The sequence below is a fragment of the Microtus pennsylvanicus genome, chromosome 17 (genome assembly GCF_037038515.1).
Source record: "Microtus pennsylvanicus isolate mMicPen1 chromosome 17, mMicPen1.hap1, whole genome shotgun sequence".
NCBI classification, from domain to species: domain Eukaryota; kingdom Metazoa; phylum Chordata; class Mammalia; order Rodentia; family Cricetidae; genus Microtus; species Microtus pennsylvanicus.
In genome coordinates, this window is record NC_134595.1 from 4,409,281 (window position 1) to 4,423,260 (window position 13,980).

Here is a 13,980-nt window from a genome sequence, read left to right on the forward strand (position 1 = left end):
CTTCCTGTGCACACTACCAACGCTTCCTGTGCACACTACCAACGCTTCCTGTGCACACTACCAACGCTTTCTGTGCATACTACCAACACTTCCTGTGCACACTACCAACACTTTCTGTACACACTACCAACACTTTCTGTGCACACTACCAGCACTTCCTGTGCATACTACCAACACTTCCTGTGCACACTACCAACACTTTCTGTGCACACTACCAACACTTCCTGTGCACACTACCAACGCTTCCTGTGCACACTACCAACGCTTCCTGTGCACACTACCAACACTTCCTGTGCACACTACCAACGCTTTCTGTGCAAACTACCAACGCTTCCTGTGCACACTACCAACGCTTCCTGTGCACACTACCAACGCTTCCTGTGCACACTACCAACGCTTTCTGTACACACTACCAACGCTTTCTGTACACACTACGAACGCTTTCTGTGCACACTACCAACACTTCCTGTGCACACTACCAACACTTCCTGTGCACACTACCAACACTTCCTGTGCACACTACCAACACTTTCTGTGCACACTACCAACACTTTCTCTGCACACTACCAACACTTCCTGTGCACACTACCAACACTTCCTGTGCACACTACCAACACTTCCTGTGCACACTACCAACACTTCCTGTGCACACTACCAGCACTTCCTGTGCACACTACCAGCGCTTCCTGTGCACACTACCAACGCTTCCTGTGCACACTACCAACGCTTCCTGTGCACACTACCAACGCTTCCTGTGCACACTACCAACGCTTCCTGTGCACACTACCAACGCTTCCTGTGCACACTACCAACGCTTCCTGTGCACACTACCAACGCTTCCTGTGCACACTACCAACGCTTCCTGTGCACACTACCAACGCTTCCTGTGCACACTACCAACGCTTCCTGTGCACACTACCAACGCTTCCTGTGCACACTACCAACGCTTCCTGTGCACACTACCAACGCTTCCTGTGCACACTACCAACGCTTCCTGTGCACACTACCAACGCTTTCTGTGCATACTACCAACAATTCCTGTGCACACTACCAACACTTTCTGTACACACTACCAGCACTTTCTGTGCACACTACCAGCACTTCCTGTGCATACTACCAACACTTCCTGTGCACACTACCAACACTTTCTGTGCACACTACCAACACTTCCTGTGCACACTACCAACACTTCCTGTGCACACTACCAACACTTTCTGTGCTCACTATCAACACTTCCTGTGCACAATACCAACACTTTCTGTACACACTACCAGCACTTCCTGTGCACACTGCCAACACTTTCTGTGCTCACTACCAACACTTTCAAGCCGACACAGAAGGGCTTTGCCCATTCCCACGGACCTGAGGCATTGTCCTTATCAACAGCGCACGGCCACTCAAAAGTCTTCCTCCACTCTTGTGACCAAGTGCTTATTTCACACTTTCATTGGGGAGAATGCACTTTTTTTTTTAAAAAAAAAAATGCTCTTTTTAAAAAATTGATTTTATTGAGCTCTACATTTTTCTCTGCTCTTCCTTTCCCCTCCCCTTCAACCCTCTCCCATGGTCCCCATGTTCCCAATTTACTCAGGAGATCTTGTCTTTTCATACCTCCCAAGTAGATTAGATTTACATATGTCTCTCTTAGGGTTATCATTGTTGTCTAGATTCTCTGGGATTGTGATTTGTAGGCTGGGTTTTTTTTTTTTTGCTTTATCTTTAAAAGCCTCTTATGAATGAGTACATGTGATATTTGTCTTTCTGGGTCTGGGTTACTTCACTCAATATGATGTATTATAGATCCATCCATTTGCCTGCAAATTTCAAGATGTCATTTTTTTCTGCTGTGTAGTACTCCATTGTGTTAATGTACCACATTTTCCTTATCCATTCTTCAGTGGAGGGACATTTAGGTTGATTCCAGGAGAATGCACTTGAGTTAAGTGACAGCAGCGACAGCCACAGTGCCCAACACTGAGCACGCAGTGATGATTTCCAGGCTAAGTGATGCATATTTGTGGTTTAACTTAGTCAATTTTTTCTTCACAGTGCCCTGTGACTTTCATATTTTTGACAATTGTATTTTACACAAGTTAGTGAAACTTGCCTGTGGCAACACCTTCATCCTTGGACTGTGCTAGATCTAAAACCTGCTCTGACTTCCAAGTTTATGTTGTTAATTTTTTAAAGTAGAATTTATTTTTACTGTTTTTTGTGGTATGAAGTAGAATGTGTGTGTGTCCAGGACACACATGTGGAGGTCAGAGGACAACTTACAGTAGCCAGTTCTCTCCTCCCAGTGGACCGGGGATTGACCTCAGCTTACAGTAGCCAGTTCTCTCCTCCCAATGGACCGGGGATTGACCTCAGCTTACAGTAGCCAGTTCTCTCCTCCCAGTGGACCGGGGATTGACCTCAGCTTACAGTAGCCAGTTCTCTCCTCCCAGTGGACCGGGGATTGACCTCAGCTTACAGTAGCCAGTTCTCTCTTCCCAGTGGACCGGGGATTGACCTCAGCTTACAGTAGCCAGTTCTCTCCTCCCAGTGGACTGGGGATTGACCTCAGCTTACAGTAGCCAGTTCTCTCCTCTCAGTGGACTGGGGATTGACCTCAGCTTACAGTAGCCAGTTCTCTCCTCCCAATGGACCGGGGATTGACCTCAGCTTACAGTAGCCAGTTCTCTCCTCCCAGTGGACCGGGGATTGACCTCAGCTTACAGTAGCCAGTTCTCTCCTCTCAGTGGACTGGGGATTGACCTCAGCTTACAGTAGCCAGTTCTCTCCTCCCAATGGACCGGGGATTGACCTCAGCTTACAGTAGCCAGTTCTCTCCTCCCAGTGGACCGGGGATTGACCTCAGCTTGTTAGGTTTGTGTGGCAAGTGCTTTTTCCCATTGGACTTTCTTGATGGCTCTATGCATTTCCAAGCGGATTTTAAAATTCAAAGTAATGTCATTTCATAGTACATTATAATTTTATGAGATCCAGATATGATTCTCCACAAATAAAACGTTACTGGGACACAGCCACACTCATTTGTCTATGTATTGTTGATAGGATGGCGAACTCAATTGTTACCGCAGGGACCACAGCGCTGGCAGAGCCACAGGGTTTACTATTTGGCCTTTATGGGGAATGTTTGCCAGATCTTTTCTGTATTCCTCCCCAATGATCCATTAGAGCATAATCGTGTGTGTTTAATAGGGCTTGTCTTCTACATGCAGCTTAGTTTGGTCCTTGACTGACAGGTCTCTCAAGTGCTGAATCTAAGGGTTTCCCTCAAATTGACTATGTTTTATCTTCCTCAGTAGACTGAAGGATCTTCCTCCCTCCCTCCCTCCCTCCCTCCCTCCCTCCCTCCCTCCCTCCCTGTCTTTCTTTCTCTTCCTGCTTCCCTGGATGTTGTCTGGAGACTTGACCCCAGACTGCTTTTCTCTGACTGTAGTCTGCGCTTTCCGTGCTCCTCTCCTCCATTCTCGAGCTATCTTTAAACCTCTAGCATTTGGATGCAGAATTCACTCTTTCTTTTTCTTTCCTTTTGCAGTGGTTTGCTGTCTTCTGACTACGTGGAGATTCACTATGAGAATGGGAAACCAATGTACTCTAAGGTATAGTAAAGGGGCCAGATCTCCTGCAACATAAAGTATATCCGTCCTGAGGTCGGTCAGTAAGATTGCCCAGCCTCCTATGCAAGGAACTGACTTACTGAGAAAGAATTCACAAGAACTGAAAGTGCTGAGGCCACGTTAGATTCTGTATACTCAGGACAATAAGGGAGTTTTATTGTTTTGATTTTACATCCATTACCTTGTTGAATGATCAGATGAACTTCACTGTTCCATATACCAAATACCATTTGGGTAACCCTTTTTAAAAATACTTGGAGCTGGAAGTCTTTTGGCTTTAATTTTTTAAGTAGTTTTGTATACAAAGCGATATTGGAGATATAGTTCTTTAATTTATATTTCACCCACCCCATACATGCACAGCTAGAAGGCAATTTTATACATTTTAGATGATTTTGTTTATGAAACAGTTTTGTGATGTGGATTTTTCCACTCCAGCTGTAATGCTGGCACTCTTTGGAGACTTTTGATTTCAGGCTTTCATGGCCATGGAATCAAAATCATAAGACTGCGTGAACTCTTACAGTGACAGTTAAGTCGGAGCGTGTCATGCGCACGGGTAGAAGGCAGGTGGGGAAATGAGATTCGGGGGATATTCTTCTCTTTTCCCTCGTTTGAGGCTGTATAACCCAGGTTGGCTCCAAATGCTGAGTTTACAGGCACGCACTCTCAAACCCAACTTTATTTCATTATTTTATTTTATTTACTTTTTCCTGTTGGGGACCAAACTCAGGACCTTGGGCATGCTGTACCACTGCGCTGTAACCCCAGCCCTTCACAACAGGTCCCTGTAGTAAAACGAAAGACACAGAGTCATAGAGAAGGCAAGAAACTTGCTCAGGGCCACCACAGGCTGTAACCTAAACGTAGTGGGGCACCTGAAATTATTCAGGTGGAGGCGATCTTTTCTTCTGACCATGAAGAACCAGTAAGGAACAAATTGGGTTAAACGCAAGCAAAAGAGATATCGCTGGTAGTGCCTACCAAACAGTGATTTCCATGAGTCAGCCAGAAAATCCATGGCTGGTACAGAAAAGAAATTATGACTTTTAGTGGCTGTCCTGGTGCCACCGAGGCTCTCAGTAGTGCCCATGTAAACCACAGCAATTGGGCAGCAAGCCAGAAACAAGCAATGGGGGAAACATAGAGTTTGTGTTTTGCAGACGGCTTATGAACATCAGCATAGCGGCGGCACCAAGTGTGCAGACTTGCAAAGCTGTGATGCAGGGAGACCAGGATTCCCAGGCCATGTCTCAGCACATGCTTATGGGTGGCCTAATTAGAAACACTGCCCACAGTCACGCTGTGAACCGGGTGCGTGCTGACTCAATGAACCAGAGGAGATCGCACAAGGACTTTTCAGACTCAGCAAATGGCACACCTTTGCAGCCTCAGGAACCTGATGTGAACTTCTAAGGAGCTCACACTTAAGTTAGAAGTACAATAGCTAATTGGTGTACAGAGTTCATTTGAAGTAGTGCAAATTAGGGCTTTTTAATAATAAGATATACCAAACCTCCCGTGGTTGCAACATATTTAAAGCAAAAGCTATATCAGCTCTGGCCAAAGGAGCTATGTTCACTGTAGTTTGACTTTACCTCCATCCCCTTTGTTTCATGTATGACACATTTCCTTGTTAACAGCTCATATACCCTAATTTACTTGTCCACAGATAACGGATTAATGATAGCAATCTAATGGCAAGATCCTGATATATATATATATATATATATATATATATATATATATATATATATATATATATGTATACACACACAGACACACACACACACATTCACGTACATATCCTTAAGACCCAAGAAGATGTCACACATACACATTCTGTGCAGGATTTATAAAATCTAATGATAGTCTAAATGCTTTAGCATGCATGAAACCTATGTTTTTATTGGCTCATTATTAAAAACTGAATAATGTTCTTCTAACTTGTTGTTATTCATTTAAAAATATTAAGCCATAGACATCAAACTTACTTCCAGCCTTCCCTCAAAACTGTCCTAAGGACAAACTTCCCAGGTGCAGTCTAAACACACTGTAAGTGCTGAAGGATTCATTTTAAGAATAAGACTCTCTGGATCAAAGAGTTGTATATATTTTATGACTTTTGGTCATAATGACAATTTTTGCTTCTGAAATTATGCATAATTTTGCCTAAATTCATGTTCTCATTACACCCATAAACTTAGGAGCACTTTAAAAGTGAGTTTTACAAAGATTGGCTGCTGTGCTATCTGAGGAAGCTTTTGAAAGGAGTACCCAAAGGGGAAGTTGATGCGGAGGAGTGGCGGGGTTTCTACCCATCCCGTAAGCTGATCTCAGGTGGCCCTGAGAGGCGGCCTAGTGGGTAAGAGTACGCCCTGCTCCTGCTTGTAGCTCTACCTCCAGGGGATCCAAAAGCCCTGTTCTGGATTATACATTCACAGGCAGGTTTCCACTCTGCTTCCCATATACACCTAATTAAAATATGAAAGACGCCTTAACTGTTTAGACAAAGGAAGGTATATACATAAACACTCTCCACACCCTTTGTGTGCTGTTATCCGACTAGAGAAGCCTGTAATCATAAACAGCCTATGAAGGCCTTGAGGTAAAATACAGATGTAGATACTTAAAATGCTCTGGGACTTGGTATTCTTTGCATAAATTCCCATTGGGATGAAAATCCTGATGCCTGGGTACTCTGAGCTCACGGTTACAGCCTTTCTATCTCTACTGAACGGTCCCTCAATCCCGTTCCTAGATGAGGTTAAGGTCTTTTACTTTTGCTGAGTGAAAGTGGACTGAAAAGAGAAGTAAATACAGGAACTAGAGAGGAAAAGAGTCATCAAGTTCACGGGCGAGGAGCCAGGCGGGTGTTTGCTAGCGCACGTGGAGCGTGCTCTTTCGTGTGCCCAGCCAAGCAGATTTTATTACAGTTCCTTCTGTTGCCCCTTGCACAAAGTGCAATGTAATATACAACAAAGCAACTTTGTTGGTTTCATTTTAAAAAGCAACTTATTTATGTTTTCTCTGCTTTAAACAGGTTTATTGGGGCATAATTTATATGCTGTAAAGTGCACAATTAAATTGTTTTTACTATACTTGCAAAATCATGCATCCATTAACATAATCTAATTTTCAGACTTTTTCATCACCCCCACAAAGAAACGCCTTATCTATTAGCGGTCGTTCCCTAGCGGCTCTCCTTCCCATCATAGGTAACTGCTAATCTGCTCTTCTGTCTCTATAAATTGCCTATTTGGAACATAAATGAAACCCTATAATATGTGGTCCTTTGTGAGTGCTTTCTTTTTTTCCCAGCTTTATTGAAGTATAATTAAAAAAATGCAAATTGTATATTTAAGGTGTGCGACTTGGATTTTATACATAAGAATATTATATAGTTGTGTTATGCCAAATGTCATGCTTTGCATGGGTTCGCTGGGGAACGATCAGCATCCCCTGATGAGCACATCCTTTACTTCCTGTACTCATTTTTGTTAGTGAGAACACTTAAGATCCACTTCACGGCAGATTCTTAAGTCTGTAGTCACTGTGTGTCACTTTCTGTCTCCACAGTCTGTTTCACTCACACTATTTGAGGTTTTTATGCCTTGACCAACATCTCTTCATTTGCCCGATCTCCTCTTGCCCCTGAGAGCCACTATTCTACCCTCTGATTGCATTAGCTGGACTCTCTCATGCTACCTCTGAGGGTCAGTGCAGCATTTGTCTTTCTCTGCTGGGTTTTTCCACTTAGCACAGGGCCCCACCATGTTGCATAAGGGCAGGATTTCCCTCCTGCCATGGCTGGGTCTTCCACTGGGGATAGATTTCTTCCTTCACGCGTCCATTAGTTTCTCCAGCGTGGCAGTGTGAATGAAGCTGAGATGAGCCTACAGTGCAGTTGTCTCTTTGAGATTTAGAGTTCCTTTCTATTTTTGGATGGATATGCACTCTTCAATTGGTCATGGCAATCTGTAGATCTACAAATGTCTCTTTTTTCCCCACAAACCATTCCAACATATAGTCCTTGCCTTTTTTCTTTTTTTCTACAATAGTCATTCTAGTAAGTGTGAGGTATAGCTCCCTGTAGTTTAATTTTGCATGCCTCTGATGATCTTAGGTGTGTTTCCGTGAGTTAAGACATATGTCCTTGGGACCATGGAGATGACTTGGTGGGGCAAGAACACTTGTCTACACATATAGAGACCTGAGTGTTTATCCCCAGTGCTCATGTAAAAAGCCAAGCATGTCTATGTGTAGTTGTAACCCCAACACTTGGGAATGGAATCAGGTGGATCCTGAGACCTCCTTGATCAATCAGCCCAGCTAAATCAGCAAACTTCTGTTTCAGTGAGAGACCCTGTCTCAAGGCAGTAAGGTAGAGAGACGTAGAAGTAGGTGTCTCTCTGCCTCTGCCTCTGTCTCTGTGTCTCTGTCTCCACACACACACACAGCCAGACAAGAACATGTCCACATAGAAACAGGCACACAGATGCTCATGGCAGCATTATTTATAACAGTCCAGAACTGGAGGCAACTGTCGCGGTCATCAGTGGATGAATGAGTAGAGAAAATGTGGTGTATTCACACACACTGGGGACAAGAGTCCTATGTTAAATATGAATGTAGCCAGTGGGTAAATATGTACTCCAGGTTCACCCATGTTGCTGCAAGTGGCGGCATCTCCGTTGAAAGACTGAATACCAGTCCATTGCATTTATGTACAATGAGATAATGTAGACAGGAAGAAAAAGACTCCATTAGTGAGGAGAGTACATAGGTTCTAAAGAAGCCAAAATATTGAAAAGAGCAGGACAGTGGTTTCTAGGGTCAGGTGGCCAGAGGTCAGGGGTCAAGGGTCAGGGCCAGGTATCCACTGAAAATGGAAAGATGTATGTCAAAATTACCCACGATGTAGGACATACGTGTGGAATCTAGTGTTCAGGGTGAGAACTGTTGTCAGTGACACAGTCACATGATGGAATTACTGACCATAGATTTCCAATATTCTTTCCTAGGTACTCACAGGAGACACACCAATGTGCTTGACCAACAATCATTTCATTATCCATAACAAACAAAGCATCGTGTTCTATACCACACTGACACAGACATGTGCACACGCACACAACACGTTCAGCAAAAATATCCGTTCAACTTTTCTGACGTGGTTTCTGTTTTAGGTCAAGCACATGCACCAGGAGCCAGAGGCATGCTCCTTCTCCGTGGGGAGAAGGCTTTGTCCTCACCTTGTTCTTTCCCTCAGTCACATCTCGCGCTTGCTTTGCCTGCAGCGCACGGTGTCTGGGAGGGCTGAGGAGCAGGATGACAGGGATGCCATCTGGGTGAGTGGGTCCTTGATAGACATGACTCCTGGGTGGAGGTGGAGCTCAGCGGAGCCCAGGGCTTTGGAGAGTCCATGTCCCGAGCACCCTGTCTCTAGTCATCCCTTGCTCTCCTGGAGGAACTGGTTCCAGGATGACACAGGGGACATTCCAATCCACAGATGCTCAAGTTTCCTGTATAAAAGTTGCTTGGATTTGTGTACCTCACACATCCTATTGAATCATTTAAGTCATCTGTAGCTTACAATACCAAGTGCAATATGAATGCATGTAAAAATAGCTGACTGTTTAGACTCCATACCCTGGTTCTAAACCTCTAGGGGGATTATATGACCCTCTCACGGGTTGCATATCAGATATCCTGCATATCAGACATTTACTTTAGGATTCATAACAGTAGCAAAATTACAATTATGAAGTAGCAATAAAATAATTTTATGGTTGGGGGTCACCACAATATGAGGAACAGTACTCCAGGGTCACAGCATTAGGAAGGTTGAGAACCACTGGTGTAGAGAAATCTTTCAAGGACGATGGTTTATACATATTCCTCATAGAAAAGTTGTTTGGCTACGTTTTTTCATCATGATATTGGTTGAATCTGCAGATGCTGGCCCTGAGAGTGCTGTAGGTTAAGCGGTCCTGATAGGGGAGGGGAGGGCACTGCCTCCATTTGTTAGAGCTGAGCTAGGGCACCTGCACTGGATAGCACAGTTCAGTCCTGTGTTTTCTTCTCTGGTTTCTCTTCCCCCCCTTCTTCTCCATGTTCCCTTTTCTCTTTGCCTGGTATGTCTTCCTTTATTGTTATCCAATGAATTTTCTCAGACTGTTTTCTCCATCTATTTCTTACTTCTAAGCTACATTGGAATAAAAAGTTCTCATTTTTATGTTTTGTTCCTAACCAGAAAGTTGGATTTCTACTTTTACAGTAAATTTAAATGGGTCGTTTATTACTTGTATATTCATTGTGATATTTTTGTAGTCTTTGAATTAGTAGCTAGCTTAAAAGTTGTTTACTATTAGGTAGATAATAAGCAATTTAAGTTGTAACAGGGAAAGCTTATACATGCTAGAACATTTATATTAAGTATAAATTAAAGTCTTTAATTAAAATTTCCAGTTTAAAGTTAAGCATGCTGTTGTTGATCATTCAAAATATTGCCTTTTTTTTGACAATATTCTGAAGACATTCAAGAACATGAAAGAAACATGGGGGTTAAAAATCACCCTATGAAATCCAGCTAGCAGACAACATTCGTTCCTTGCAAAGCTATTTTAAGTTTGAACAATACAATTAATATGAAGTATTAAAGCATTGGCAGAGCTGAAATGGTCTAACACTTTTATCAATACACTACTGGAAGAGTTCTTTTCCCTGTTGAATTTAATGAAGATAAATTATTAAAATGGTGCTGAAATTTCAAATTCCCCAACTCCCTGAATGTAGTTTTTCATTTTCTCATTCTGCAGAAAATCCGGCACACATAATCAGTTACAGACCACTCACTTTTAAAATAGGCTGGTATTGCTTTGTCAGTAGGCAAATTTGTAAAACGAAGGCAAAAACCCAGACCTAAAATAATCACTGCGGTGGCATCTTCATTTCAGCACGTCCTAAGTTGAACGCTCCTCGTCGGCACCGCTCTTCAAGATGGGCGGTGTCAGCTGCTTAGAAATGTTTTCAAGACCTCGAGTAGCCAAGGAGACCCCAGTTCTCAGTCATTGTGAATGACTAGGTCTGCCTGAGTTTCTTGGGCTGCGAAGCTCTCACACACACACTGACAGACTGAATTTTGCTGAAGCGGTTGAGATAATCAAACAGATACAAAAGGTTGGAAAAATTTTTAAAATTAATTGTTGGTTTTGCTTCCCTTTTGGTTTCAACCCCAAACCTCAAATCTAAGAGGGTCATTCCCACCAACCCGCTGGCCATCTCCCGCACCTTCAGAGGCACCCTGTCCACTTCCAGCTCCTTTTCTCTGTCCTCTGTCGTGTGGGTTAATGTGGCTTTTTATGTCACTGCTATTTGAGTGGGTTACTGGGAGAGTAGAAATGTTCCCTTTTATTACACTGAGTGGAATCAAATAATGCCTATTAATACAGCAATGAAGTCATAGAATAGACCTCCCCAAACTTTCCAGTTATTATCGCATGAATTATTAAGTTGCTTTTCCCACTCATTCCTGATTATTTATTTATCTGTTTGTTTATTTATTTTCGATACAGGGTTTCTCTGTGTAACTGTCCTGGCTGTCCTGGAACGGCTTTGTAGACCAGACTGGCCTTGAACTCACAGAGATCAGCCTGCCTCTACCTCCGGAGTGCTGGGATTAAAGGCATGTGCCACCACCACCCAGTGAGAAAATGTTTTAAAAGATGAGAATCACATGGGTTGGGGAGTGTAGCTTAGTGATAGAGTACTTACTCAGTATGCTCAGGGTCCTGGCTTCGGTCCCTAGCAACACACACACACACACACACACACACACACACACACACACACACACTGAAGAACAGGCAGACAAGCCCTCAAGCAAACAAAACTAAAAACAAACAACCACCCCTAAACTAGTGAACAGCAACAGAACAGTGGAGGATGCATCAGAGGTTTGCCAAGGAATTCTGAGCTTGCTGCCCTAATGCAGGAGCCTGTTCCTATGTGAACATGAACATGACTTAGCTCTTGGGAATACATGACTGAGAAAGTTGACAGTGCAGTTCCTAAGAATTCTCATTCCCTCTGACTACCAACAAGTTCTGCTTGTTAAGGGATCCATTTTTTGTCAGATCTAATTAACAGATGAACACTTTGGATCTGAAAATGTAAACATCAGTGGAGACACACATTGACTTAGCCCTTGCTACTGCTTGCTTACGCCCAAGTCTGTGCTCACTCTTGGGCAGTGCTGACTTCTGTGCCCACTCTGGGTCAGTGCTGACTTCTGTGCCCACTCTTGGTCAGCGCTGACTTCTGTGCCCACTCTTGGTCAATGCTGACTTCTGTGCCCACTCTTGGCCAGTGCTGATTTCTGTGCCCACTCTTGGCCAGTGCTGACTTCTGTGCCCACTCTTGGTCAATGCTGACTCAACCACTGGAGTAGTCTGAGGTTTTCTTACCTGGAAGAAGGTGTGTGAACTGGAGCTCCTGAAGATGTGACACCAGCCAGTCTGTTTGCTACTCTTGGAGAGCCTTTAGTGCACACAACCCATCTCCTAACTTGTACATGGAGATTGTGGTCACAATCCAATAGTGATCAGTGAAGATAGCAGATTCTCAGGGATTGTTCTGTGTCACAGCAAGTGAGATCCCTCACATGGGATTTCTGTCCTTTCTGTCCCGGTCAAATACAGCAGCAACATGGATCTGCAGAGTTGCCAAGTGATATTTTTTCAACATACTTTAAAAAAAAAACCTTTCTATAAATTTTAAATAAATAAATTAAAAAAAAATTAACAAGAAACTCAGAAAATATTCCAATAGTAACATTAAAACGAAAATCACCAAACTACTCATAATGCTTAATATAACTAGCTGTGCACTTTAGATGTTAAGGCTGAGTATGGTGCTAGCACAAGGATTGAACGTTATCTCCAGTCTCGCTTGAGGCTCAGAGAACTTGATAACACATGGTCAAATATAGTTTCCCCCTTAATCCACTAGGTAACCATTAGAGAGTCAACTTCCACTCATTAGTGCAAAAGGATGGGATGTACGTCTAAGAAGAGCTGGTAATATCAGCATACAATCGCTTACGGGGAAAATAAGAATATCTTAAAAAAAATCTGAAAACAGTTACCCTTGGGAAGGCCAAGTGAATATGACTGTTTTCTGTGTACTTTTTCTAACCACTTGGCTTAGGATAGCTCTTTTTGTTACACAAAGTGCTAAAGAACAACTTGGATAGAATTTATAGTTACTGTATATATGTATATATGTGTATAATACATCTTATATGTTATATGTATTATGAATATATAAAATTATGATATATATAATTGAGAACCATGTGAAGAATTTGAAATGTAATTGCTGTATGCTGACCTGGATTCTCAAGTTGCTGATATGTGTGAACCCCTTTGTCCTTATTGGTTTCAGTGTTAAATACACAAATAGAACTTGGCATGCTATATATGAGTCAATATTTATAAGCAACTTTGCTATTTGAGAACTGAGGAGCAACCCACATATAGAGGACTTATAATGTGTGATATCATGTGTCTTCCCAATAACCCATTCAAAAGGGAAATAAACCTACTAGGACAAAGCCAAGTGGAGAAGGCAGTAGGAGATGTTCATGCAGTTTTAGGAGGGGGGCAGCAGGAAGGTCAATAATTATTCTCTTATGTGCGAACACTGCTTACTCCGTTGAATTATTTTGAGAGGAAGCTGCTAATGGCAAGCTGGCTCATATTATTAAATCCAGAAAGGCCCAGGAGTCAGTGGCATCGGGAAAGGGGTGGTGAGGTGAAAGGTGTACTTAGGGAATAACTAACACTATCCACCCCGATTCACTCCTTACCACATAGCCAGGAGACCACCCCATCTCCGGTTGGTTGAAGTAGCCAGTATATAAGAGCTTGGAGAGGGAACGGGCAAAGAAATAATAAAAGCCTTCTTCCCAGAGGGAAGCACACAAGCTGTTTTCAGTTCTGAGTGTTCTGGAGACTTTGATTGATGGAGACGAAACATCCATACGAAGGCTCATCCCAAGACTGTGGACATGGAGCTGAATAGGAGTCCCCGAAGTCCTCTTAAAAAAGAAACAATAGACTTTATAGAAAATGCCTAATGCTGGAATCGTCTCTGAATCAGCAACATCAGAAACAAGAAGACTATAGGTTTCTGAAGTGCCAGGAGGAAGTCATAGTCAGTTTAGTATTTCCTACCCAACTTGCGGCTCTACTGTGAAGGCTGACACGGAAAGGTTTACGCTCGTGACTGCTCACTGAACTTATCATAAATACTTTTCAATAAAGTGTCAGACAATGTGTGCCACTCTAAG

General features: G+C 43.0%; 1 protein-coding gene across 3 annotated transcripts in view; it reads left to right on the forward strand.

Moving 5' to 3' along the window:
- Adam23 (ADAM metallopeptidase domain 23) overlaps positions 1-13,980 on the forward strand; it is a 161,999-nt gene that overhangs the window by 76,402 nt on the left and 71,617 nt on the right. For all 3 annotated transcript variants that reach the window (XM_075952037.1, XM_075952038.1, XM_075952039.1), the window contains exon 4: positions 3,545-3,608. In XM_075952037.1, the coding sequence (XP_075808152.1) occupies positions 3,545-3,608 (64 nt within the window). The remainder of the gene's footprint in view (positions 1-3,544; positions 3,609-13,980) is intronic.